General features: G+C 45.9%; 1 protein-coding gene and 1 long non-coding RNA gene across 4 annotated transcripts in view; both read left to right on the top strand.

Annotated features, from left to right (window-relative positions):
- Positions 1-8630: 8630 nt before the first annotated feature.
- Positions 8631-14930, top strand: LOC123632259. Of its 2 annotated transcripts, none has more exons than XR_006733319.1 (4): positions 8631-8669; positions 11577-11635; positions 12996-13049; positions 14756-14930. It is a non-coding gene; the product is annotated as an uncharacterized LOC123632259 (long non-coding RNA). The 2 variants fall into 2 exon arrangements; XR_006733320.1 differs by lacking the exon at positions 8631-8669 and adding an exon at positions 9818-9916.
- A 58-nt stretch (positions 14931-14988) lies between these two features.
- EZR (ezrin) overlaps positions 14989-24076 on the top strand; it is a 52816-nt gene continuing 43728 nt past the window's right edge. The window contains exons 1-2 of one of the 2 annotated variants that reach the window (XM_045544658.1): positions 14989-15078; positions 15772-15857. In XM_045544658.1, the coding sequence (XP_045400614.1) occupies positions 15846-15857 (12 nt within the window). In that variant the 5' untranslated portion in view covers positions 14989-15078; positions 15772-15845. Of the gene's footprint in view, positions 15079-15677; positions 15858-24076 lie in introns of those variants that run through there. The other variant, XM_045544659.1, reaches the window with a different exon arrangement.

Here is a 24076-nt window from a genome sequence, read left to right as displayed (position 1 = left end):
CACGCACACACACACACACAGGCACACACACACAGCCTTTGAGAGCAGAGATGGGTGTGGAGTCCCTTCTTGCTCTACCTTCACATTCCCGCAGAGCCAGCCAGGAATCTGCGCTGTGGGAGTGGGATCCAGGCAGGGAGGGGCAGTGCCACAGAGTCACCTCAGCAACCCCCATTATGCAGCGGACGGATGAAGTCTCCAGGCTTGTTTGGCCACTGCTTTTCTCTCCCTCTGGAAAAGCTCCTCGGTTCCAATGTGCTGCTGGCCTGTCGATTTATCAAATATCTATTAGAGGAAATGGTGGCTAACATTTATTTATCGAGTAAATGCTATGTTCAACACACAATATTAATAATAATAATTCCAATTTCCTGGGCACTCAATATATGCATGAATTGACTCTAGTAAATATCACAATAACTCTAGGTATTGTGGTCATTTTTACAGATGAGAAAAGACAGATTGCTCAGGAATCTCACTCAGGTTTATACAAGGGGTGAGTAGCAAACCCAGGTCTGGCTCATTCCAAAACCTCGAGCTGGAGGCAAGGAACTTGGTGTTGCAAAGAACAGACATGTGGAGAAGGACCTTGAGCTGTGCACAGCTAACTCCAACATCAGGTGTCATGGGTGGAATTGCATCCCCCCAAAAGACAGTTTGAAGTCCTGGCCCCACTACCTCAGAATATGATCTTATTTGGAAAGAGAGTTGTTGCAAATGTAATTAGTTTGAGGCGTGGGGCGTGGAAAGATCTGGAAAAGGAAAACAAGTTTGTTGCCTTGGCACTGCTCCTTAAAGGATAAGTAGGACTCAGGAGGTGAAGGGTGGGGGGCCCCAGGGGCTGAAGTGCACACCTAGGCCCGGGGAGGGACACGCTCACGATGGCAGCAGGAGTGTCTGCAACAGGCCTGGGGAGGGAGAAGCAGGCCAGGGGGAGACAGAGCGGGGCCTGCTGCAGGCGGGGACTGGGCACTGCCCAGAGGGGGCGGTGGATGGGACCTGGCAGGCAGTGGGGTGCACTGGCACTGTCTGCTCCCAGCACCGCCGGCACCCTCCTCAACTGGGACCTGACTTGTCTCCTCTGCGCTCAGGACCCACCTTTCCTGAACCAGGCATCCTTTTGCTGGACATGACACTGAGTTAGCCACCACTGACAATTTTTCTGCCTCGATTTTATAAGACACCACCTGGCTCCAAGTCCCTGTGGTGTCAGTCGGTCTAGCAGCCTGGTCCTCTAGGGGAGGACCCTCCACTCATTTTGCCAGGCCTGTCGCTGGGACTGGAGTCTGTCCCTGACTTGGAGGGTCTGGACCCTTGAACCTTTCTCTGAGCCTGGGCAGCTCCCACTGGCCTGCCCCCTCCCACCTCATGGGACCCCAGCCTGCCTGGTTGTGCCCTCTGCACACAGGGCTCAGCCTCCCCAGCTGGCCTTCCTCACGGGGCCTGTGGCTGTGTTGGCCATGGCCTCTCTGTCCCAGGACAGGCAAGGTTCCAGGTCCCAGCCTTCCCTGGCCACCCCAGCAGGCCCTGTCCTGAGCTATTTGCTGAAGGTCTGGGAGCAGGAGCACGCCACCACCCACACTGCAGCTCTGGCTGCTCAGTCAATGCTGAACTAAAACATAAGCCGTGGGAAGCCGTGCCTGGCACGAACGAGGTGCTTACTGCACACCTGTCAGTTAAATGAACGGGTGCAGGGGCAACATGTGAAGATTACTTGTCCAGGGCGGAGGAACTGAGCAGCTCAACACAGCCTTATCCCGTTTCAGATCCAGACAGCAGGACAGGGAAGGGGGGACTTGGGGGCTCCATGATGAAGAGGGAATGAGGGTTTGGCCGATCAACAGTCCAGTTTCAGCCCTGGCTCCGCTGCGTCTGGCCTTGTGTCTGGGGTAAGTTGCCCTTTGAGCACCGGGTTCCTCACCCAGGGCAGGGAGATATTCGTATCCACATTTCAGAGCAACAGGGCCAAGTAGATGTAGAATGGGCGATTTTTAAAGTTTGTGGTGATCTGCACCCAGGAGATGGGTGGACAGGTGTTAGGGCCCTCACCCCAGATTCTAATTCCTGGGAGAAGGAATCAAAACAGCAAGGTGACCTGGTCTCAAGGATCCAGGTCATCTGGGGTAGGGAGTTACCTGGCAGGCACCCAGGCGAGGAAAAGAAAACAAACTCCAATAATCAGGACCATCCAGTGCCTTGCATAGCATTGGCAGTTAATAAGTGAGAATGAATAATATATGGCTGAGAAAACACAGACTAATTACACGACTGACCTGAGCTGGGGAGCAACGTGAGAATGAGCAGCGGAGGCACAGAGGCAAGGCGGGACCACCCTGGCGCGTGTCCTGCTGCCAAGCCCAAGGTGTGGGTCCAGGTGGGCCCTCGGGGCTGGCACAGGGTTGCTATGGACTGAGTGGGCTGAATCTGGAGGCTGGGGAAGAGGACATGGATATGAGAGTGGAATTGTCCGGACCAGAGGATGTGGGTGGGAAAGAAAGGAAAGGACTTTGGGATGGTTTGGAAGTTTGTCACCAGGACAAGTGCCACACAGGCACTTGCCTGCCTTCAGAGGTGATCTGAGCCTGTGGCCTGCCTGGCTGAGGCCTTAGAGTGGGAACAAGGATTCTTGCAGGACTCTCTGAGTGACGGGGCCGTGGAGAAGGCTAGGCTGTGCTGCCCAGTTATTCGCACAACCGGCAAGTAAGGCCATAGTCCTGGCTGTGTGCCCAGGTCCCTTAGAAGCAAAGGGGCCCTTCTCAGATGACACAGCAGGATGCGTTCACTTTTTCAGAGAGGTTTATGCTAAAAATGGTCACAATGATTACAACTCAGTACAAATGAATACCAGTCTGAATTCTATAACAAAAACTTACATTGTTACAAGAACACTTCGCATTTAACGATCAAACAGTAAGCATGATATGAAGAGAAAAAGTTGAGATGAAATATACAGTGGAGCAGCTCAGCCTATTCCAGAAGTGTCCCTGCAGAGATCTTCATGAGATTCATTTGTTTATAATGGGATCTCGCAAAAATCCATGGTGAAAAAAGAGGAACATGGAGGAGGAAATGTGCCCTCCGGGATGTTCAGAGCTACTCACTACAAAGCCACAGTCGGTGAGATGCAAGGACACAGAAGCCAGTGGAGCAGGACAGGGAACTGGCAGACAGGCCCAGGGACACACAGGAACTCAGTACACCGCAAGGGTGACCCCACAAATCAATGGGAGAAAGATGGATTGTGAAGTAAACAAATCTGGGAAAACTGGCCCTGTGTATGAAGAAAAGCAAAACCGAATCCCTGCTTAATTCCACATACCAGTGGGCTCCACTTCCAGGATTAAAGGCCCAAACGTGGACAGCAAAACTAAAAAGTTAAGAGAAGAAAATGAGGGAGAATATCTTTCTGAAATGAGGGAGAGAAAACACTTCTAAAAATGAATGTTAAAAACATAAAACTATAAGGCAAAAAAAAATTAATGAATTTGATTACAAAGAACCTCATTAACAAAATTAATACAGCTGACAGAGAAATATTTGCAGTATCTAAAACTGACAGGGAATTAATAGCTAGAAAATGTATGAAATGCTTGCAAATCAATGAGAAAACCCCAACAGAAAAATAGGCAAAGGAATCAAAGTTTCCAAATGAGAAAATCCAAAAGGCAAACAAACATAGTAGAAATGCACAAATTTATTAGTACCCAGAGGAATGCAGATTAAAACAACAATGAGCTATTTTCTGCTTATCATCATGGTGCAAAATCAGCACGATGGGCAATGCAAAGTGTGGCAGGAGGTGGAAACACGGGAGCCCCTGCCTTGCTGGGGGAGGGTGGGCACAGGAACCACTCTGGGAGGCAGTCAGGTACTCTTTCAGTCAATTTCTATGTCCTCGTAGCTTCTGGCCTGGGACAATCTTGGTTTATGCCTCTTATCCTTGTTTGAATGGCCACCTTCCTATGGTGCAACAACTGCACTCGTGGTTCTACGTCCCAGTGAAATTCTCAGGTCTGGAGAGACATGTAGGCAGGTGATCTTGGCAATGGTGGTGGGAGCTGGAGGTAACTTGAATGTCCACCCTGGGCAGGAGGACAGGTGAAATGCATGCATGAAGGATTATGCAGGTGTGAGAAGCAATGGATTCGATGAACCTGTGGCAACATGGCTGGATAATGAGAGCAGCACTGAGTGGGGGAAGGAAGAATCAGAAGGAGATACATGACCTTATAACATGTATACAAATTGAAAGTATGTATACACTAAGCAATATACATTTTGCAGAAAATACATATAAACAAAAAGATACATGTTAAGCACATTAGGATAATGGGGAAAGGAAAATGAGAATAAAAAGGGGTGATTACGACATAAAGAGCTGGGTTCAATTTGAATAGGTAGACTCTTCTATCAGAAGTCTCTGGAGGCCGGGCGCGGTGGCTCACGCCTGTAATCGCAGCACTCTGGGAGGCCGAGGCGGGTGGATCCTTTGAGCTCAGGAGTTCGAGACCAGTCTGAGCAAGAGCGAGACCCCATCTCTACTAAAAATAGAAAGAAATGATTTGGACAGCTAAAAATCTATATAGAAAAAATTAGCCGGGCATGGTGGTGCATGCCTGTAGTCCCAGCTACTCTGGAGGCTGAGGCAGAAGGATTGCTTGAGTCCAGGAGTTTGAGGTTGCTGTGAGCTAGCCCGATGCCACGGCACTCTAGCCCTGGCAACAGAGCGAGACTGTCTCAAAAAAAAAAAAAAGAAGTCTCTGGAGATAAAGATTGAGTTGGGTCAGCCAGTGCTACATCTTGGTTGCTACTGTTTGCTGAGAGCTCTCAGTGTTAGAGGAAGTTACAAAAGAAACAATCCTAGTTCACTCAACCACACTGATGCAATAAAAATATTGATTGACATACAAACCCCCACTGCTAAACTTGACCACCTAAAAAAAATACATTGATTGAGCCCTGCTAAACTTGACCACCTAAAAAAAATACATTGATTGAGCCCTGCTCTGTGTCAGACACTGAGGTAGATACCAGGGAATAAAGACAGATGTCTAGGAGCCATGACCAAGTTCCTGCCTTAAATGAAAACACTTTTACTAGTGAAAAAATCTCTTTGATGTGACTAACCATAAACATTTGGACCAAGCAAATCTAGCCTCCAATATTGTGAGAGTCAGGACAGTACTCAGAGAGAAGGAGTCGCGTTCATTACATATGGGAGCGTGATTCCTGAGCAATTGTTAAGAAGGGAAAGATGGTTGCTGAAGCTGGGTATTCCTGATTGAAAAAAGGGAGAGAAGTTGGAGAGAATGGAGATGCTTCTCTGGGCCCTGGGAGAGACAACAATGAAAAGTCGTAAGAGGCATGTTTGGATAGAGCAGACTGGACTCTCTCAGATGTCACAGGTATCAAAAATGTTAAGATAAGAAGCTTTCCTCGTTGAGAGCTCCTTGAGGTCTTTAATTTTAAAAAGTTTTCATTTGTTTCAGGAGACATTCAGAGAACTGGATCATGAAATGTATGGCCCGAAACGCCGCTTGGCAGACAAGTGTGCCGCCCCGGCAGAGGCAGCCCTGGACCGCCACAGGTCGCCTTTGGGAGCCAGGCCCCATAACCTGTACAGCTGGAAGGGGCAGAGCAGTCCTCAGGTGGCCCACTCCTGAGAGAAAGAGTGAGCGAAAGGGCAGGGCTTCAAGTGCAAGTTCTCCTTCCAAAGTCACCAATCCCACAAGTGAGTCCTTCTCACTGAGTGAGAGGCCCAGGGGAAAGGAGACAATGTGTCTTCCACATGGAAGCTGGGGCTCCCTCAGTGAGGGGCTCTTCTCAGTTACAATTTCTAGAAGACTATGGCCAGGCCTTGGGGTAAGAGGAAGAGAATGGAGGAAGAGCTGGCAAGAATGGATGCCATCAGAGCTCTGTGCTCCCGGAGACTCCCAAAACTCAGTTTGTGGACATTCCCGCCAGCTTCACCCCCACCCGCCAGTTAGCACAGGCCACACCGCCCAGAGGATGACTGCCCGGGAACCGCACTCTGACACGCAAAACAGCTTTTTGACTGTGGGAACTGCTTTTCTTAAAAATAAATTCCAAAATGAATACAAGGCTGGGCACAGTGGCTCATGCCTGTAATCCCAGCACTCTGGGAGGCCGAGGCAGGAGGATCACTTGAGGTTGGGAGTTCAAGACCAGCCTGAGCAAGAGCGAGACCGTGTGTCTGCTAAAAATAGAACTATTAGCTGGGCACAGTGGCGCATGCCTGTAGTCCCAGCTACTTGGGAGGCTGAGGCAGTAGGATTGCTTGAGCCCAGGAATTTGAGGTTGCAGTGAGCTATGAGGATGCCACTGCACTCTAGCCTGGGCGACAGAGTGAGACTCTGTCACCAAAAAAAAAAAAGAAAGAAAGAAAATCTCAGGAAATTCCTGCCGAAGGTCCCAGCTCTGCTGTAGATAGATCCAGGAAGAGAAACATGCTCTGAAAGGTTCGGTGTGCCTTCAGAAGCAAGCTGCCGGGAATGGCAGAGACTGGTGTTCTTGGTAGTCATTCTACTGACTCTGAATAGGTGTCACAGCCACAGCAATGAGGACTGGATGTGGACCCATCAGAGGAGCTTGCCAGTGACCAGGTTGTGGAACACTGCCAGCCTAGAAGCAAAACAGAACCTCGTTGGCAAGGGAATTTGCAGAAAACTGGAAGCCACTCTTTCTTACTAAGGAAAACTGGGCAGAGAAAGGGGTTGGAGTGGACAGCTCAGGACCCCACCAGGGCAGTCTGCACAGGTGGGCCTGCTAGGGAGGAGAAGCTGTGGCCAACCCTTCAGGATGCCGTGTCCACCACAAAGGAGGGGACACCCCTTCCAAGTCTAAGGCCTTGAGTTACTAACAGTGACAATTCCAAAAATTGAAAATGAGACCACAGAAACTGCCTTTGTGTATGCACAAAGAATGCCGAGGCTGTGAGGACAGGCCTGTGGGCCAGCCTGTGTGTTTTCTACCACACCTAGACACACGGCGGGCAGTCCCTGTCAGCAGTGTCACCCGGGAGAGTCAAGCATGCCTGGAGTGACAGCACTTTGGAGCTTAGTGGGACATTGCGAATTGCCTGGTTGAGCCCATGTATAGGGCAGATACCATAACAGGTCTACGGAGCACGAGGCAGCGGACGTGCACACACCCAGCCTGCGGGTGTATTTTGTCTGGTTTGAAGGACTTGAAAAAAGTTTGTAACTCATTTGCCAACATTTAAGATTTGGGAAATTTCATATTCATATTTCATCAGGATTTCAGGCTTTTCTTGAAAACTAGACAAGTGGCAGGACAGGGCCCAGGTTCCAGCATGGCGATAGCCACCAGCGGAAGCTGAGGGGTGGCAGCCTGCCCTCCAGTTAGCACAGCCCCCAGCCTGCATGCTGCTGCTAGCACGAGCTGCTGTGGCGTGGTTTGCACCCATGTGCCAACACTCACAGTTAATGGCGGGGCTGGGACCAGACCCAGACCTTACAGTTGTACAGTGCCCTTGGACTCCACCACCCAGCGGCCCATGCATTCCTGAATCACCCAAGGGCCCAGTCTGAGGAAGTGGCTGGGAATTGCAGCTTGGCCAAGGGACAAGGCTGATCTCATGGAAATTCATGGGAAGTCTGGTAAAGCCCAAACATCCAAAGGCCAAATTTTAATTAAGTGTAAACTTCAGGGGTTTCATCTGTCTCCTCTTCCTTGTAGCTGGTGGCCTGACAGGGATAGCTGCTCAACAAATATTTGTTGAACAAAGTACGTGGTCTGTGTTTCAGCCTAGGGTAAAGCTTTGCTCAAGACATTATAAAGATGAAATCCAATCAGGTCAGGTAATATTCATCACCTGCTACAGAAACCTGTTTGCCGGGGTTATCAAAAGGCTTTTTAAAAATATTGTTTTAATTAAAAGAAAGGTTTTTTTTTAAGTGCTAATTCTCCAGTTTACACATCAAATCTCTAGGATCCAGACATCTAAATGCTCAACGGAACATTATCTTCACATGTATAGAAAACACATGGTGCTCTGTGTTCAATTCAGTTCAATAAATATTTACTGAGCCCCTATTATGTGTAAGGCTCTAGACTAGGCACTTGGGATAGCAAGCCCTGCAGACACTGGCCTTACCTTTGAGGGGGTCGCAGTTTGAGCAGAGAGCAATCCGAATGAATGCGAAAACCGTCTGTGTCATGCTGTGCGTGTCAGCACATTACTGCTTTATTAAGGTAGGCTTTGGTCATTAACAAAAAAGGAAAGAAGGGAGGGACAGGGGGAGGGGAGGGAAAAGAAAAAAACAAATTCATGATGATTTTTAAATGTTTATTGTTTATATTCTGCAACTAAAGATCTAATTAATACCTAATTTATAATATATATGAAATTGTTTCACATAAGAGAATTTTTTTTTCATATAACACATTAACCCTTGCATGGAGGAGACAGCAACTTTAAAATAGTGATTGTTTCCTGGGGAGAGTTAGGCAGACTTTAGTTTATCTATAGTGTTTATTTCTTTTTCTTTCTTTTTTTTTTTAAGAGTTGGAGGGGTCTCACTCTGTCACCCCAGGCTGTTGTGGCATGACTGTAGCTCACTGCAGCCTCAAACTCCTGGGCTCAAGCAATCCTCCTACCTCAGCCTCCCAAGTAGCTGGGATTACAGGTGAGCCACTGCACCTAGCCTTTTTTTAAAAACTGAAGATAGGGGGCTGAGTGTGGTGGCTCATGCCTGTAATCCTAGCACTTTGGGTGGTGGAGCCGGGAGGATCACTTGAGCCCAGAAGTTCGAGACTAGCCTGAGCAAGAGCAAGACCTCTTCTCTACAAAAAATAGAAATATCAGCCAGATGGGGTGGTGGCTGGCTCCTGTAGTCTCAGCTATTCGGGAGACTGAGGCAGGAGGGTCACTTGAGCCCAGGAGTCTGAGGGTGCAGCGAGCTATGATGACACCACGGCACTCTAGCCTCAGAGCGAGACCCTGTCTCAAACAAAACAAAACTGAAGATAATGAGGTAAAATAGTACCATTTGGTAAATCCAGATAGTGAGCACATAGTACTGGGCCTGCTTTCTCTGTAAAATGAAAGTTGTCTATTGAATTATCTCGTGAAGATTTAACACATTTAATAATTTTAAAAAATTACAAAATAACATGTTTTTGGTAATAGCAGACATAAATCCCTTTCCTGAGAAAACCATCACTACAAACATCAGTCATGCCCCAGGCTGTACTCCGTGTCCTCAGGGCTCCTGAGGACCGTCCTGCACACCTGTCCCCAGTGGCTGCCCTTCTGAGTCGCCTGCTCTGTACAAGTTCTGCCTCTTCACTGTCAAAGGTCACTTCCTACTGCTGTCAGAGCATGTGCCTGCACCCTGCACCCTCTCTCCTAATCTGCTGTGCCCTGGGAAAGCAACTAGTCAAACTTGTTAGAACCTCAATGAAAACTGGAATTAATAAATTTGAAGGGAAAGCTAGAAAGATTCTAAATACATGAATCCTTTTTTTTTAACATCTGGTTTTCGATGGTGTTTTCAACAACTGGGGTTGCTAGATTAAAAACTTCTAGGTAAGTAAATTACTTCATGGTTAGCAACCCAGCAGACAGCTGTGAAGTATACAGGAAAGAAAACTAACCTGAGTACCCGGGGGTTGGGCCTAACTAGCAATCTTTGTCCATTTGTTTATTCAACAAATATTTATTGCACATCTATTATACTATGCACCAGCAGTTTCAGGTGCTCAGGGCCCAGCAGCGAACAAGACAGACAGGAGTTTCAATTCTTATAAAGAAGAGAGCAAATAAAGAAGCAAACAGGCAAGACCACTGCAGAGCGGTGAGTGCTCGAAGGCAGTGCAGCAGGCAAGGAGGAGGCCGAGAGAGTGCACTGGAAGGTGGCACTTTGCAAGGCAGGTGAGGAAGTGTTCTCGGAGGAGCCTGCATTTCAGCAAAGTCCTGGACGATGAGAAAAGGCCAGGCTGGCAGAGACTGGAGACGTGCCTTCCGGGTGAGGGCACATCAAGCATGAGACCCTGAGGCAGGAATGGGGCTGATGTGTTCACAGAGTGAGCTCAAGTTCCGGGAGAGTGACAGAGTGAGGGAGTGGAGACGCAGATGCACGCAGGACATACCCTGGACCTGGGGCTGGCAGGTCTGCTGGATGCTTCGGGGAGTAGGATGAAATGGTGTGGAGGGAAAGAGAGGAATTAAAGTTGACTTCTAGCACGGTGCATGGTGGAGCTCTCTGCCTAAAACGGCAAAGCTGAGAGGGGGCAGTTCTGGAACAGTCAAGAACACTGGAGACACCAAGTACACAGTTGTTGCTGGGGGAGCGGTCAGGGCTGCAGACGTGACTAAAGCCTTGGGATGGGAGAGAGATGACCTAGGAAGAACGCCTACAGAGATAAGTGCTAGGGAGGACCCGGGAGGGAGGACAGAGGAGAAAACACTTCAACCCTCAGAACAGAATGTGCCCCAGGGGAGTGGTCAAAGGCTGCTTAGGAGAAAGGTCAGATGAGGCAGAGAAGTATGGCCCCTGGATTCAGCAAGATGGGGGTAATCTTGACAAGAGAATGCAGGAATGAGGACAATTAATTTAATCTCATTGGGCCTGCTTTCTTTGTAAAATGAGAGCATACAAATAGATAAGGTTTAAGGTCCCTTCTACCACCTCATTATACTACATGCTTTTTTTTTCTTTTTTTTTTTTTTTTTGAGACAGAGTCTTTCTCTGTTTGTTGCCTGGGCTAGAATGCCCTGGCTTCAGCCTAGCTCACAGCAACCTCAAACTCCTGGGCTCAAGCTATCCTTCTGCCTCAGCCTCCCCAGTAGCTGGGACTACAGGCGTGTGCCACCATGCCTGGCTAATTTTTTCTATTTTTAGTTGCCTAGCTAATTTCTTTCTATTTTTAGAAGAGACGAGGTCTCGCTTTTGCTGAGGCTGGTCTCCAACTCCTGACCTCAAGCTACCCTCCCGTCTCGGCCTTTTACTACATGCTGTTAAACTGGAAAAACATTTTTTCAAAAAAAGGGAAAAAATGATCAGGGATAAAAAAATTATTATAAAGGAAGCTATGCTATTCGGGAGTCTATCAGCCAAACAAGTTGTGTGGTCATTAGTACTCTTTTATGTAAAAATTATTAAGGACATTTATACAAATTATTAAATAAGCCAAGGGAACAATTAAAATAGAACAGCTAATGGCCAAAATTCTTCTTAGCAGACCCAAATTATATAAGGTGTACTATCAAAATAGTACTGAGAGACTCTTTCTAGTTCATTGTCCTGGAAAGATCCTTAAAAATAATTTCTGAACACGATGCGTATTTGTACATAGCTGAGTGGCCACCTGTCAGGTTGTCCACTCCTTAGTTGTTCCTGGGTTCTCTCACCCACACTGAAAGGACCGGTCACCCTTCCAGAGGTCAAAAAGGAATATTATATGATATCAGGAATTTGCATATTGAGTTCTTGGAACTTTATAAGATTCTCTGAAATGTTTATTTCTCTGTAGCTATCATCTCAGCCAATGAAAAGCATATCCTAATATTATGTTTAAAATACATATTTCAGACCCACAAAGAGGTCGGAAGGAGGCTATGAAGGACACCTGTGAACCACCTTGCACCTGAGTAAGGTTTTACCAATGCAGTTGAAACCTCCATGGAGCTTCTCTAATTGCATCATCTCCCTCTTCTCCAGATATAGTCACTGTCTTAAATTTTCACCCAAGTTATTAAGTGCTGAAAAATAACCCAAATCCTTGTTTTGCCAAGACTACTCCTTACATATTTCCTTATTGCTCTTTTGAAGTGACTGCAGTTAGAGATTGTTATACTATTTGTGAACTTTGTTTAAATTGGTTGAGATTAACCTGGCACCAGTGTGGAGACAGGCTCCAAGGTGGTTTGATAGGAAGCCCGTGTATCAGGGATGTGACTGTTCTGTGTGCAACGGTTCTCGTCCTTGGCATTGTTTCTAAAGCTCTCGGGAGGGCTGCCCTCCCTCACTTTCGTTTAACCTTGCATGAAGAACTCCAAGCAAGTTACCAAGAGCCTTTCACCAGGCTCATCATGAGGTAGATATATGATTACCTTCCTCTAACTGAAAAACTGAAATCTGAAATGAGGAGTCATTTAAGGTAAATACCTAGACTACAGAGAGCAGGGAATATTATCCAACACTCCTGACTCCAGTGTTTCCTCACTTCCTTCCAAGGCATTGATTATCATGTATTAACAAAATCATGACTTTCAAATGAAAGGAAGGCTTCACAAAAGAAGAGTGAAGAGAGAGGCAAGGTAAATAACACTTGTTAAGGTCCTGCCATATCCTAAGTCAGTGGTTCTCAAATTTTGGTATACATCAGAACTATCTGGGAACCTGTTAAAGACATAGATTCTCAGGGTCCACTTGAGACTAACTGAGCCATAATTCCTAGAGAAGGGCTGAGTAATCCCAATGCACACTCAAGCTTCAATACAAACACAACTGGAGTTCAGTTTTCTCTGTGTGTTGCGGGGAGGGGTTTAGGTTCTAAAGGCAGATAAAAATAAGTTACCCTTGGAAAATGCTCCTTAACACACTCATAAGGTAGAGTGTAAGTTTTTTTTTGGGGGGGGGGAGAAGAGAACCCTGTACAGTAAAATATGTGAAATGAAATGTGTATGATTACAAATAAGGAATGCCTATGCAAAATAGGACTTTTATATATACATTTTACCTTATGCAAGAAAGACTCATGCCGTTGTCCCTTGCTATCCTCTGGGGATTGGTTCTAGGACTCATTTGGATACCAAAATCCTCAAGATGCTCAAGTCCCTAAATATAAAATTGCGTAGTTCTATGCAATCCTCCCATATACTTTAGATCATCTCTAGATACTAAATACTATACAAATGGTTGTTATACTATATTTTGTATTGGCTTTTTATTGGTATTTTCTATCATTGTATTGTTTTTAGTTTTCTTTCCAAATATTTTTGATCCAAGGTTGGTTGAATCCTCACATGTGGAACCCGCAGATACAGAAGGCTGATTATACATGTAAGTGGAGAAAGTTAAGTGCTCACATTACATGAGTCCATAACACAAGAATACCATGAAATACATATCATCATCTCCATTGTACAGATGAAGAGATGGAAGCTCAGTCAGGTTGAGAGACCTGTCCCAAGTGACCACCGTGGAAGTGCTGAAACCAGAATTCAGACTTAGCTCTGTATGCTTCTAAAATCTGTCATCGTTTCATTTTTACCGTACCACCACAGGTGAAATGCTGTTTCATTTTGCAGCATTCCCCTGAAGGGTAAAGTTCAGAAATGCTCTAGAAGGTCTTAGGCCTTTGCTATTCAAACATCCAATTTAGAAGACAATATACTTTAAAGTGAGCATGATAAAAATTGGATTAGAGGTATATTCCTATCAGAGTCAGGAACCAAAACTAGTTAACAAGGTTCTAGGCAGTGATAAGACAGTAGAGGTAGGGTGTATTAAGGAATTACTGTGTCCAGTCTGAAACGTTATCATTGTAGGTTACTTAAATATCTTTCATAGTTTCCTTTCTACTGAAGTTACTATTATATCTTCATTTTAATAAAAAATGGAATTCAGTCTTTCAGAGGTTAACAGACTTGCCCGAATAGAGGTCAAAATCTCAAAAAAGGCCTCCCTCCTCACCCTGACCTCTGCAAATGCCCTGGATCTGCACCTAGGAGAAGGTTACAGTGTTGCCCAAGCAGCAGTTTGCTACTATGACAGGTTTAGGCATTACTATGAGCCCAGGCTGTGCTAAGCACTTTGCATGCATGATCTCATCTAACCTTTACAAGTTTATGTAGGAGGTGCTACTAGCATGTCTATTCTACAAACTAGGAAACTGAGTCTTGGAGAGTTTGGAACTTTGCCCAAAGTCACTGGTTACTCTTTCTACTAGGATAGATTTCAGTGCTTACTACGTGCCAGGTTTACCGTTCTTGGCATCTTACGTGCATCAACTCATCTAATTCTCATCACAACCCTATGAAACAGGTGCCATAATTATGCCATTTTATAGTTGCGAAAACTAAAGCACAAAGGATACAATCAACTCGCCTAGCTCACACACAGAGTTAGTGGTAAACCCAAGAAAGGAATTCAGGAGCTCTGATCTCAATCTTTAGCCAACATCTCAATCACCTGGATGGAGAGCGTGTTGATACACTGTTCCACCTAGCCCTAGAATTTCTGAATCCCTAGGCTGGAGCAGCACCTAATTCCACTTCTGCAGCTTCCTAAGTAATGCTGATACTGCTCACCTGGGACTTTGAGAACCACTGGTCTAGAACGGCCGCTCTCAATCATCACCGTGAAAAAAATTCTACTGGCCACCAAACTACACCACGTGTTTTGTGTGTTTTTAAAATTGCTCCTGAGAACTGTTGGGGGGGAGGGGGGGCGGACCACCTAGAATTTTAGAGAAGGCTCCCGTGAAGCTTTTTGCTAGTCAAATCCAAGGAGGCCACAAAGCAGTCCCTTCGCCGGAGCACATGGCAACGGGGCAATGGCGCGTCTCTCTCAGAGGAAGTAGGGGGTTGGGCGGGCCCGACACGTGCGTCGGGGCTCGGCTGCCAGGTCCTGCAGCCCCGCGCCGCGTTCTCAGAACCGGGCCTCGGGGGTGCCCAGGACAACCGGGACAGCCCCACCTCAAAGGCCCAGCGATTCCCCCGCGGCCGCCCGCCCCTTCACATTTGCATTTCCTTTATTTCCCTCAGTCCAATGTGGAACAAACAACCTCGCACTTTACACTGGGCCCAGGAGGAGAACCCGATTCCGTAAAGTCCTCCAAGGGCAAGGGGACAAGCGACCGGGAGGGCCAGGTCTTCAGGATGGAGCGACCGCGGAGAGCAAGGCGGGCTGCTGCCATCTTGGCCCGGGCGCCCCTCGCAGGTCGGGCGGGCGGGCGGGCCGGGGGCGGGGCGAGAGGGGCGCGGCGCCGGGACCCCGCCCCACCAGGGCCTCTCGGGAGCGCGGGCCGCGGCGCGCGGGTCAGACGCTCAGACCGCGGGGAGCGCACCGGGCACTGCAGGCGTCGCGGGTGAGCGGGGCGCGCGGCCGGGGTCGGCGGGCGGAGGGGCCGGGCCGGGCGGGTTCGCGCCGCGCGCTCCGCGGCGCCAGAGGCCGGGGCTCCTCGACTGCGGGGCGGAGCGGGCCGGGCGGAGGGGCAGCCTGGCGGGGACCGGGCTCGGGGTCCCAGCCGGGCCGACGCGCTGGGCAGGTGGAGCTGAACCTGCCCGCGCGGCCGTCGCGCGACCTTCCTCTTCCCACTCTGACCGCGGCTCCCCTCCTCAAGTAAAAGCCGAGCCCAGGTGCGTGGACGCGCTCCGGCTCCGCGCCGTCCCTCGGCGGGTCCGGGCGGTTACAATTTTTAAAAAGTGTTTCTCAAAGGTTCGACGGTTGCGGTTTCAGCCCTGGGGCAACGGTTGCTACACAAAGTGAAACTTGCTCTGTCTCAGCCCCTCGCGGGCTTCCGGGCAGCCCCGAGAAGTGCCTCGGCGGGCTCTGGCCCCGGGCCCCGCCGGGAGTCTCTCCCCAGCCCCGCGCCCCGTCTTGCCCCGCCCCGCGGCCCCCGCCCCCTCCCCCCGGGCCGCGCCCCCGCCCCCTCCCCTCCCCTCCCCTCGGGCCGCGCGGCGGGCGGGGCGGTGACTCAGCCCGGGCGGGCCGGTTCTTAAGCGGGCGCGGGGCGGGCGCCAGGGCTGCGCCGCGCTCCAAGGCTCCGCTCTGCCTGCAGGTGGGGAGAAGCGTCTCGGCTGCTGCTGGAGAGTCGTGTTTCCGGAGAACTGAGGAAACCATCAGGAACCGAAGATGCCGAAACCAGTAAGTGGCCCCGTTTCTGGGCCGGGTCGGGTGCGTCCGGCTGTATTTCCCGGGGAGTTACCTGCGCGAGGTGTGGAGCAGCGCTTTCTAAACGGCTAAGGGCACTGGAATAGCATCGTCGCTCCTCTTTGTCACTTGTCCAGCCTTTTGCGGAACGCTGAGAAAATAAGATTTTGATGCTTTTCTCTCCACAGTCGTCTTTGTGAGCCCCCTCCCCAGTAGTTACGTTCTTTCCTAAAAACTAGAGGCCCGTTTTTTTACACCCTCTGTTTTAAAAGTGTATGCTAATGCAACTTGGAAGTTTCTTAAAAAGTCCAGATCGCAGGGAGACTCAGGTGGCTTCCGACCACCTACACCAGCTCTCAGAGTTCCTTCAAGTGTGGAAAACCAGAGGCAGCCCACATCCCCCGGGGCGATTTGAGGGGCGTTTGGAAGAGGAGACCCTGGCTTTGTGAAGCTGCCTTCCAGCTTCGTTACAGTCGTTTTCCACCAGGCTGGTGAAGCCATCCCTGTTAACTGGGATATGTGCTGGTTGTGGCAGGATTTCTATCTCTGAGTTACCAATGGACTTGAATTGCACATGAAGGCAGCCCGAGGGGTTTGATAAGGAGGCTCCTTGAGCTCTTCCCGGGTCAGCTGGTTAAAAGGCGGCTCTGCCTGCACCCTTGCCCGGTGGAATCTGATTGTGTTGATTGCTGGCCAGGCCTGGGGTGTTGTAAGAACAAGGCGGGTTCTTCGTGACTGGCATTTCTTAGAAAATTGAATATATTCTACCTGCTTTAACATTGGCGAGTAGACACCCGGGAGAGGGATTAACATTTTTTAATTGAGTTTTGAATCACAATAGACAAAATATCAGTATTCATTAAAAATTGCAGTTGAAGATATATAGGGAATTTATTTCTGGTTTTTCAAATAAGTTGCTTCTGTAATCAAGGCCTGTGTGCTTTTTTCTATGTTCTCTAAAAGAAGTTCTTCATTAGAGGTCTTTACTATTATGTTAAAGAAATGACTATTAATATGGTAATAGATTCAGAAGCCAATATGGTTTTTGCCTAAGTTACACAAATCCTTTAAATTTCAAACTTAAAAGTTACACCTGACGTCCAGGCTTTATAATGCCTGTGGTATGAAACTGACCTAAATACAGCCCCTTACCCTGGGCTCAGTACAGTGGTATGCAGGGGATTGGTCACGGGATTACTGTTCCTGGTGTGGTTTTCTTTATTTCACTAAAAGAAAAGGTGCAGAGCTCAGCTGTTAAGATAGCACTCAGAAAAAAGTAAGCCAGTCGCTACTTTTCTTATTTTTCATAATAAAGTAATTTCTTTTATTTTTTTCTTTTTTATTGTGGTAAAATATACCTAATATACAATTTATCATCTTAACCGTTTTTAGATGTGCAGTTCAGTGGCATTAAGTACAGTCACACTGATGTGCTACCACCATTGTCTCCAGAATGTCATCATCCCAAACTGAAACTCTGTACCCTTAAACACTAACTCCCCATTTGCCCCTCCCCTCAGCCCTTGGCAATCACCTTTCTACTTTCTACATCTAGGAAGTTGACTGCTTGAGTTTAGGTACCTCATAGAGGTGGAATCATAACGATATTTGTTGTTTTGTGACAGTCTAATTTCCCATACCATATTGTAAGATAGTTGTTAAATTGCTAAGGAAGGATCATAGCCATCACCTCATATATTAGAGCTAGAGTAACTTTTTGAAAGACTAAGTTTTGTATAATATCTACGGTTACAATTTTCAAACTTTTTTAAGAGGTCTCCTTTTAAGTGAGTCATAACTGTCTGCCATGGGAAATTCCTACCTGCCCCGCTTTGGGGAAGGAGGGTCTTAGAGATAAAATAAAGACACCAATCCTTTCTTTGTGTGGATTATATTAGGGCCATCCCACAGATCACTGAGAAAAGCTTAGAGCTTGTACATATTTGGATATGGTGTTTCTAAGGCTGTTGTAGAGAATACAGTTGGTTAGCTTTGTTTTGGCTTGAGGGTTTTTTGCTGCCTCAGTAAATGTTAAAATGAAGCGTCCACAAACAGCTCTATGGATGTGTCCTTTTAACAAAGGGCTATTGATTCTAATTATTCAAACCCAAACTAAGAATGTTAGGTTGCTTCTCTGGGATTGAATGTTTAACAACAGGATTAAGGGGCAAACACACTAAAAAGGATGGATACATTGGAATAGTTGGGCTTCCACCTGATCCATTGCTGCTGGTAACTCTTGAATCAATTCAGCAGGCAAAGTATTATTTTTGATGGATTGTCTAAACTGAGTGGATGACCTTATTCATAAAACAGTAAAAATGAAATAATATTCATTTGCTGTGTTTTCTCCTAATACTATTTCTCAAAGCACCATTTATTAAAAAGATTGAGTGTTCATTCGTTCAGCAAGGACGTGCGTGACCTGTACGGAGGGTGAGACAGATCTTTTGTCCTCTGGAAGGTTAATGTCAGGGACCTGAATGAAGACACAGGCCAACGCTGAAATAAATGGGAGCTAGAAAACTTGCTAAGAGTGCCTTCAGAGAGGGAAAGAGCCTTGGTAATGTGTGACACAGTTAAGAGGAAAACCATCTGAAGGGGTGATGGACAAACTGTTGAGAAGTAACATTCCAGCTGAATCTTACTCGGGCTGTGTGGGGATCTGATCAGCCCCACACTCCAGGCAGACGAGCAGCTGTGACCTGTTGTCTGGTTTTGCTTTTCCCATAGCTGCTTTGGGGCTCCATTCACGTGTGACTGACAGACTTCCAAGGAGAATGATTTGGGGTTCTAGAGGGTGCCTCTTCTCTGTTCAAAGGACATAGTGTGCTGTTTGGCCTGTGGGTTCCCCTCATTTGGGCAGAGGTATAGGGGTTGGTGTTCAGGTTGCTGGTTCCGGAAGCAGCCCCTGTGCCCACCCCTTCATGTTAGGGTGACTAGAGCTCCTTTTTCCTTCCTTTTTCCCTCCTATGCTTGCTTTGTTCATTGAGCTAGAAAGGAGACGTGGGGAATTGGAAAGGAAAACCCGTGCAGTCAAGCTTAGGAGGGAAAAGGGTGTTGTGTTTAAGGCCCAGATCTTAAGAGTTGAACTGCCTTTCAGTGGCACCAACAGATGCCTTACCTGTTCATTTCTAAAGTGTTGTTATAGGAGTTTCTAATGTAAAAGTAGATTTACCTTTCATTAGGAAAACTCTGAAAGTGTGTTCAAAGTGTTCTACCTGTGCTAAAATTTTAAGGTGATTTCTGAGATTACCTTGCCTCTTTGGGAATACATAGCCTTTTTCACTAAATATTTTAACGGGCAGAATTTACTGAATACATTTTATTTCCACCTTTTCTCCTTTGTGATGGGCAGATGGTGAATTAGGGAGCTAAGATTTTGCTACGTGGCAGTGAGAAGTACTGACTAGAATTAGTGATTTGTCTTAATCACTGTAAGGCACAGTGAATCTATATGTTCATCTATTAATCCAGTATATGTTTCCTGAGTTTCACTATGCAAGGTTTTGAGGCTACCAAATTGTAGACACTGAAACAGTCCCTATTATCTTGGATTTGCGGTCTGGTTTGGACAGTAACCACAGAGTAAGTGTAGAACTGCAGCTCCAGCAAGTGTCCCTGAAGAGGGGTATGGAAGGCCTGAGTGTATGTGATGATTCGTGGGTGTTGGGTGCAGTCAGGAAGGCATCCTGAGAACATGAACTCACCAGGCAGTGGGACAACTTGTACAAAGGCCCTGAGGTGGGAGGGAGTACTATGAGTTAGTTTAGGGTTCCACATGAAGACCAGTGTGGCTAGAGAGGAAGACAAGTCAGGCCATGCCTTGTAGGCCTTTCTCAGGCATTTTTGAGCTTAACTCAGGGTTTTGACTAGAAGGAGGTGACATGGTTAGATTTGCCTTTTAGAAAGTTAACTGCAGGGGGGAGGAGGGGGGTGGGTATGTACACACCTCATGGGTGTGGTGCGCACTGTCTAGGAGATGGACACGCTTGAAGCTCTGACTCGGGTGGGTCAAGGGCAATATACGTAACCTAAACATTTGTACCCCTGTAATATGCTGCAGTAAAAAAATTTAAAACATAAAGTAATAAAAAAATTTAAAAAATACAAAGTCAACTGCAGTCTCTAATGTAAGAATCAGTAGGAGGCAGGAGGAGGTGAGGTGGATGCCGTGACCATTGAAGTAGCTCAGGCAGCAGCAGAGGTGGTGGTGGGAACAGAGATGTTGATGCCTTTGGGAGCTCCTTGGGTAGGGGAAATTGATAGGACTTGATGATGGATTGTATGTGCAGGGCCAAGGGCAGTACCAGGCTGACTTCCGGTTTCTGGCTTGCATAAGTGATGGATAGTGGAGCCATCACTGAGATAAGGAGTCCTGGAAAAGGCCCAGGCGTGGGAGAAGGCTGAGAGTCTGAATTTGTACATGTTGTTATTAAATCTGTGACTGATTGATGAAAGAAGTCCTTGCTTTCTTTATTATAACCACTGCCCCCCCAATATAAAAGTATCAGACTCCTTAAATTATAGTATTTTAAAATGCAAATAAGTTAAAATAATCCAGTAGCTTCTGCATTTCTCCTAACTCTGTATACACTATACCAACATAAAGCTAAAAGATAGGGTTAATTTAGTGCAGTGTTCTCAAATTTTGGTGTATGTAATTATCTGGAGACTATTAATTCCTGGGTCCCTCGAAGTACTAATGACTTTCCATCCATCTCTAGGGTGAGGTATGCTCTGGGTGCCTGTGCTTTATAAGCTCTCCAGATGGTTCTTATGCACACCAAAGTTTGAGAACTGCTGATAATTTAATAGGAAAAGAGCAGTGTCTATAGATTCCTTTCTCCTGCACCCCAGTCAGGAAGCCCAGTGAGGGCAGGCATGGTGGCTCATGCCAGTAATCCTAGCACGCTGGGTGGCTGAGGTGGGAGGATCACTTGAGTTCCAGACCAGCCTGAGCAAGAGCAGGACCCCATCTCTACCAAAAATAGAAAAAATGAGCTGAATGTGGTGGCGTGTGGTCCCAGCTATTCGGGAGGCTGAGGCAGGAGAATTTCTGGAGCCCAGGAGTTTGAGGTTGTAGTGAGCTATGTTGATGCCACTGTACTCTACCCGGGGAACAGAGCCAGAGTTACTCTATCTCAAAAAAAAAAACCCAGTGAGAGATTCCAGAGTACCCATTCAGGTGAATGCTCTCACAGGTTTGGGAGTGGATACCCAGCTGCCCCCTTAAAAGTTCCAGCTTAAATGCCATGGGTGCTGCTATTGGTATTTGGAACATGGCTAGGGGCAGGGAACCAAGAGATAGCTGGGTGGGTAGACAAGGCCAGCTAAGATGCAAGATAGCGTCCCCTGATTTGAACTTCTCTCTGCAGAGAGTCCAGTAGCAGAAATTAATTTGGCTGTGATCAGTGGTCTCTCAAATTTTGGCTCTTTGTTTTTAAAGACAAAAAGAGCCTAGACATTCCCTGTTAAATGATAGGGAAGCAAGAGATCCCATTCCTTGTTCCTCTTTTCTTCTCTTGTTCCTTCCATACTGGCCTCTTTTGTTAGTTAATTGCCTTAAATAATAGTGTTGTGATTCTAACAAAATATTGAATAATTAATACTTATTTGGGAAAGGAAAACAGAATCACTCAGTGGATTATAACTCTTTAAAAAATTTTTTTTAGTTACACTTTTGTGTGTCTTTGACAGTTTGGAAATTCTTAGGATGGTTCAGTGTGCCTACTTACACAGTATTTAGACGTTTCAACTCTGCAATCTGAAGCAATATAATTTGGTCTGCTTTCGAAGTTGGTGAATGCATTTTGAGTTTTCCTTTGTATTTCATTTCATTTAAGTAACACCATAGATTTCATTTCATTTAAGTAGTAACTTAAATGAAAGTAGTTGGGACTCCCCAACTACTCCAATTTTTAATTTAAGTACTAAATGTGTGTTTGCCACTGCTAATTAAATATGGAATGTTTATTGAAGAGACCAGAAAGTTGAGTTGTTTTCCTTCTAACATATTTGCCATCTATACCTGTTGACATAAAGCATAACGATCTTTTTCCAGACTTCTGTAAATAGTTTTTCAAAGAACCACACAAAACCACTGTGTTGTTATAATGTGACTTTTACAGACTTTTGAATAAAGTGTAGTACATTATTTTTCCAAATAAGATTAAAATACAAAGAAAACATAAAAAGAGAAATTTCATAACTAATTTATTACTTACTCGTACTTGGGCAAGCCATTTAACATCTGTGAACCTCAGTTTTGCCATCTGTAAAATGGGAGTAAAAAAGTTTTTAAATGAAAAGAACATAAAATAAATGAAACAAAGCTTTTATCTGTGAAATCCAAACAGTTTATCCTCAAATGCTGTAAGCTTTATGTTTCTTTTGTGTTTTTTCCTCTGGATATTAACAAACTTTTGAGTGTAACCTGTTAGCTAAAACTTTGGGTTCCTATAAACCAGATAAAGTTTGTCCATAGGCCTTCTCTGAGAAACAGCAATGTGAAATGTTTGGGTTATTTAGTAAAAGGGAGCACCCTAATTTTATCTTTTTTCCATCCTCTGTACTAGTTGTCTGAATTCCCTTATTGGTCACGTGGGCTCCTTCTCATGTATTGAATCCCTATTATGTGCTCCCTGCTGGGATAATAAAAATAAGATTGGTTTTGCCTTTAAAGAGTGCTCAGTCTCAGGGGAGGCAGATATATAAACAAAAAATTGCAATATAGTATGGTATAGTAATAGAGGTCCTTACAGAAGATGAAATGTGCCCTGGGACCCGAGGGGTGTGGGAAGCTCCCAGCTCCCCAGTGCCTGAGAGCAGAAGGGCATTTCAGGCAGAGTTGGTCAATTCTGCTTTTCTTTATTCATTAAGCCCTTTTTATCACCTGTAGATAAATGGTAATGCTATTTCAAAGGAAATGGAAAATTTCATTAGCATAGTAATTATCCTTTTAATCTAATGTATTTGAGAAAACCTTAAGAGCAAAATAAAAAATTTCTGACATTGACCCAAGTTTTATTGATAAAAGAGAGAGGAACAGAGGATCAAATTAGTCAGTATCAGTTTTATTTATCTTTTTGTTAAGTTTGTAGTCACTTTCCACAACCTAGTTTTGTTTTCCACTTTTGCCTGAGAGATCAACTTAAAATTGCCTGTGTCAACAGTCAGTTGTATCATATATTGTAAATAATTGTTTTTACATTTGGCCTAGCATCTGCAGGCCAAATCTGACTGTGGCCTGTTTTTGTACGGTCTACAAGCTAAGAATGGTTTTTACATTTTGAAGAGTTGTTTTAAGAACAACATGCAACAGATACCAAATAAGGCCCTCAAAGCCTAAAATATTTTCTGTCTGGCCCTTTATTGAGAAAATTTGTCAACCTCTGCTTCTAGGATACAAGTAATTATTGCTGAGCACATGTTATAACCTTGTGTATATTTTATGGCTAGGCTAGTAAATTTGGAAACACATCCAAATTGGTTCCAGTTTTTAAAAAATTATTCTCAAGAGGACAAAGTCTGTTTTGTTAGCCAGTGTTAAGTGCCTCATAGGCTCCGAGCATGGGTACCTATTGTAAAAAACTGTCACCAAGGAGTAAGCATGGTTGGTGCTGAGGTAATATTTTAAATAAGGCAGGTGTTTATAGCGATTCTTTGTTGCTATAGAGAAAGTGGTAGTATCTTATGTCACACTTGCTAAGCCATTGGATAATGACAGATTTCTGGCATATTCTAAAAGAAAGCAATTTGTACCTGTTATTTGAGTTGGAAAGAGAATATTATATAAATGAATTGCTTTTTTATGATTGATAGTTTGAAATTAGCTTTTGACCTGCTGTAGTCTATATGTGAATTTCTAGCTGTAGATGTTTTATAATTGAATCCCTAATGCAGACCACCCTGTCTAAAACAGAGCTCCGTCACTGCCCACCCCATGCCCTGCTTTTGTATGCCTCATAGAACTCATCGCTGCCTATAACCATGCTAGATACTTGTTTATTTGCACTCTTTCCAGCTGCAAAGGAAGAGGCAAGGTGGTTTTTTAAAAAAGAGCATTGAGCTGGGTGCAGTGGCTCACACCTGTAAGTAATCCCAGCACTTGGAAGGCTGAGGTGGGAGGATTGCTTGAGGCCAGGAGTTTGAGACCACCCTGGGCTACAAAGTGAGACTCCATCTCTACAAAAAATTTAAAAATAAGCCGG

The sequence above is a fragment of the Lemur catta genome, chromosome 2, assembly GCF_020740605.2.
Source record: "Lemur catta isolate mLemCat1 chromosome 2, mLemCat1.pri, whole genome shotgun sequence".
NCBI lineage: Eukaryota > Metazoa > Chordata > Mammalia > Primates > Lemuridae > Lemur > Lemur catta.
Note: the sequence above shows the minus strand (reverse complement) of the source record. Positions and strands in the feature narration are given on the sequence as shown.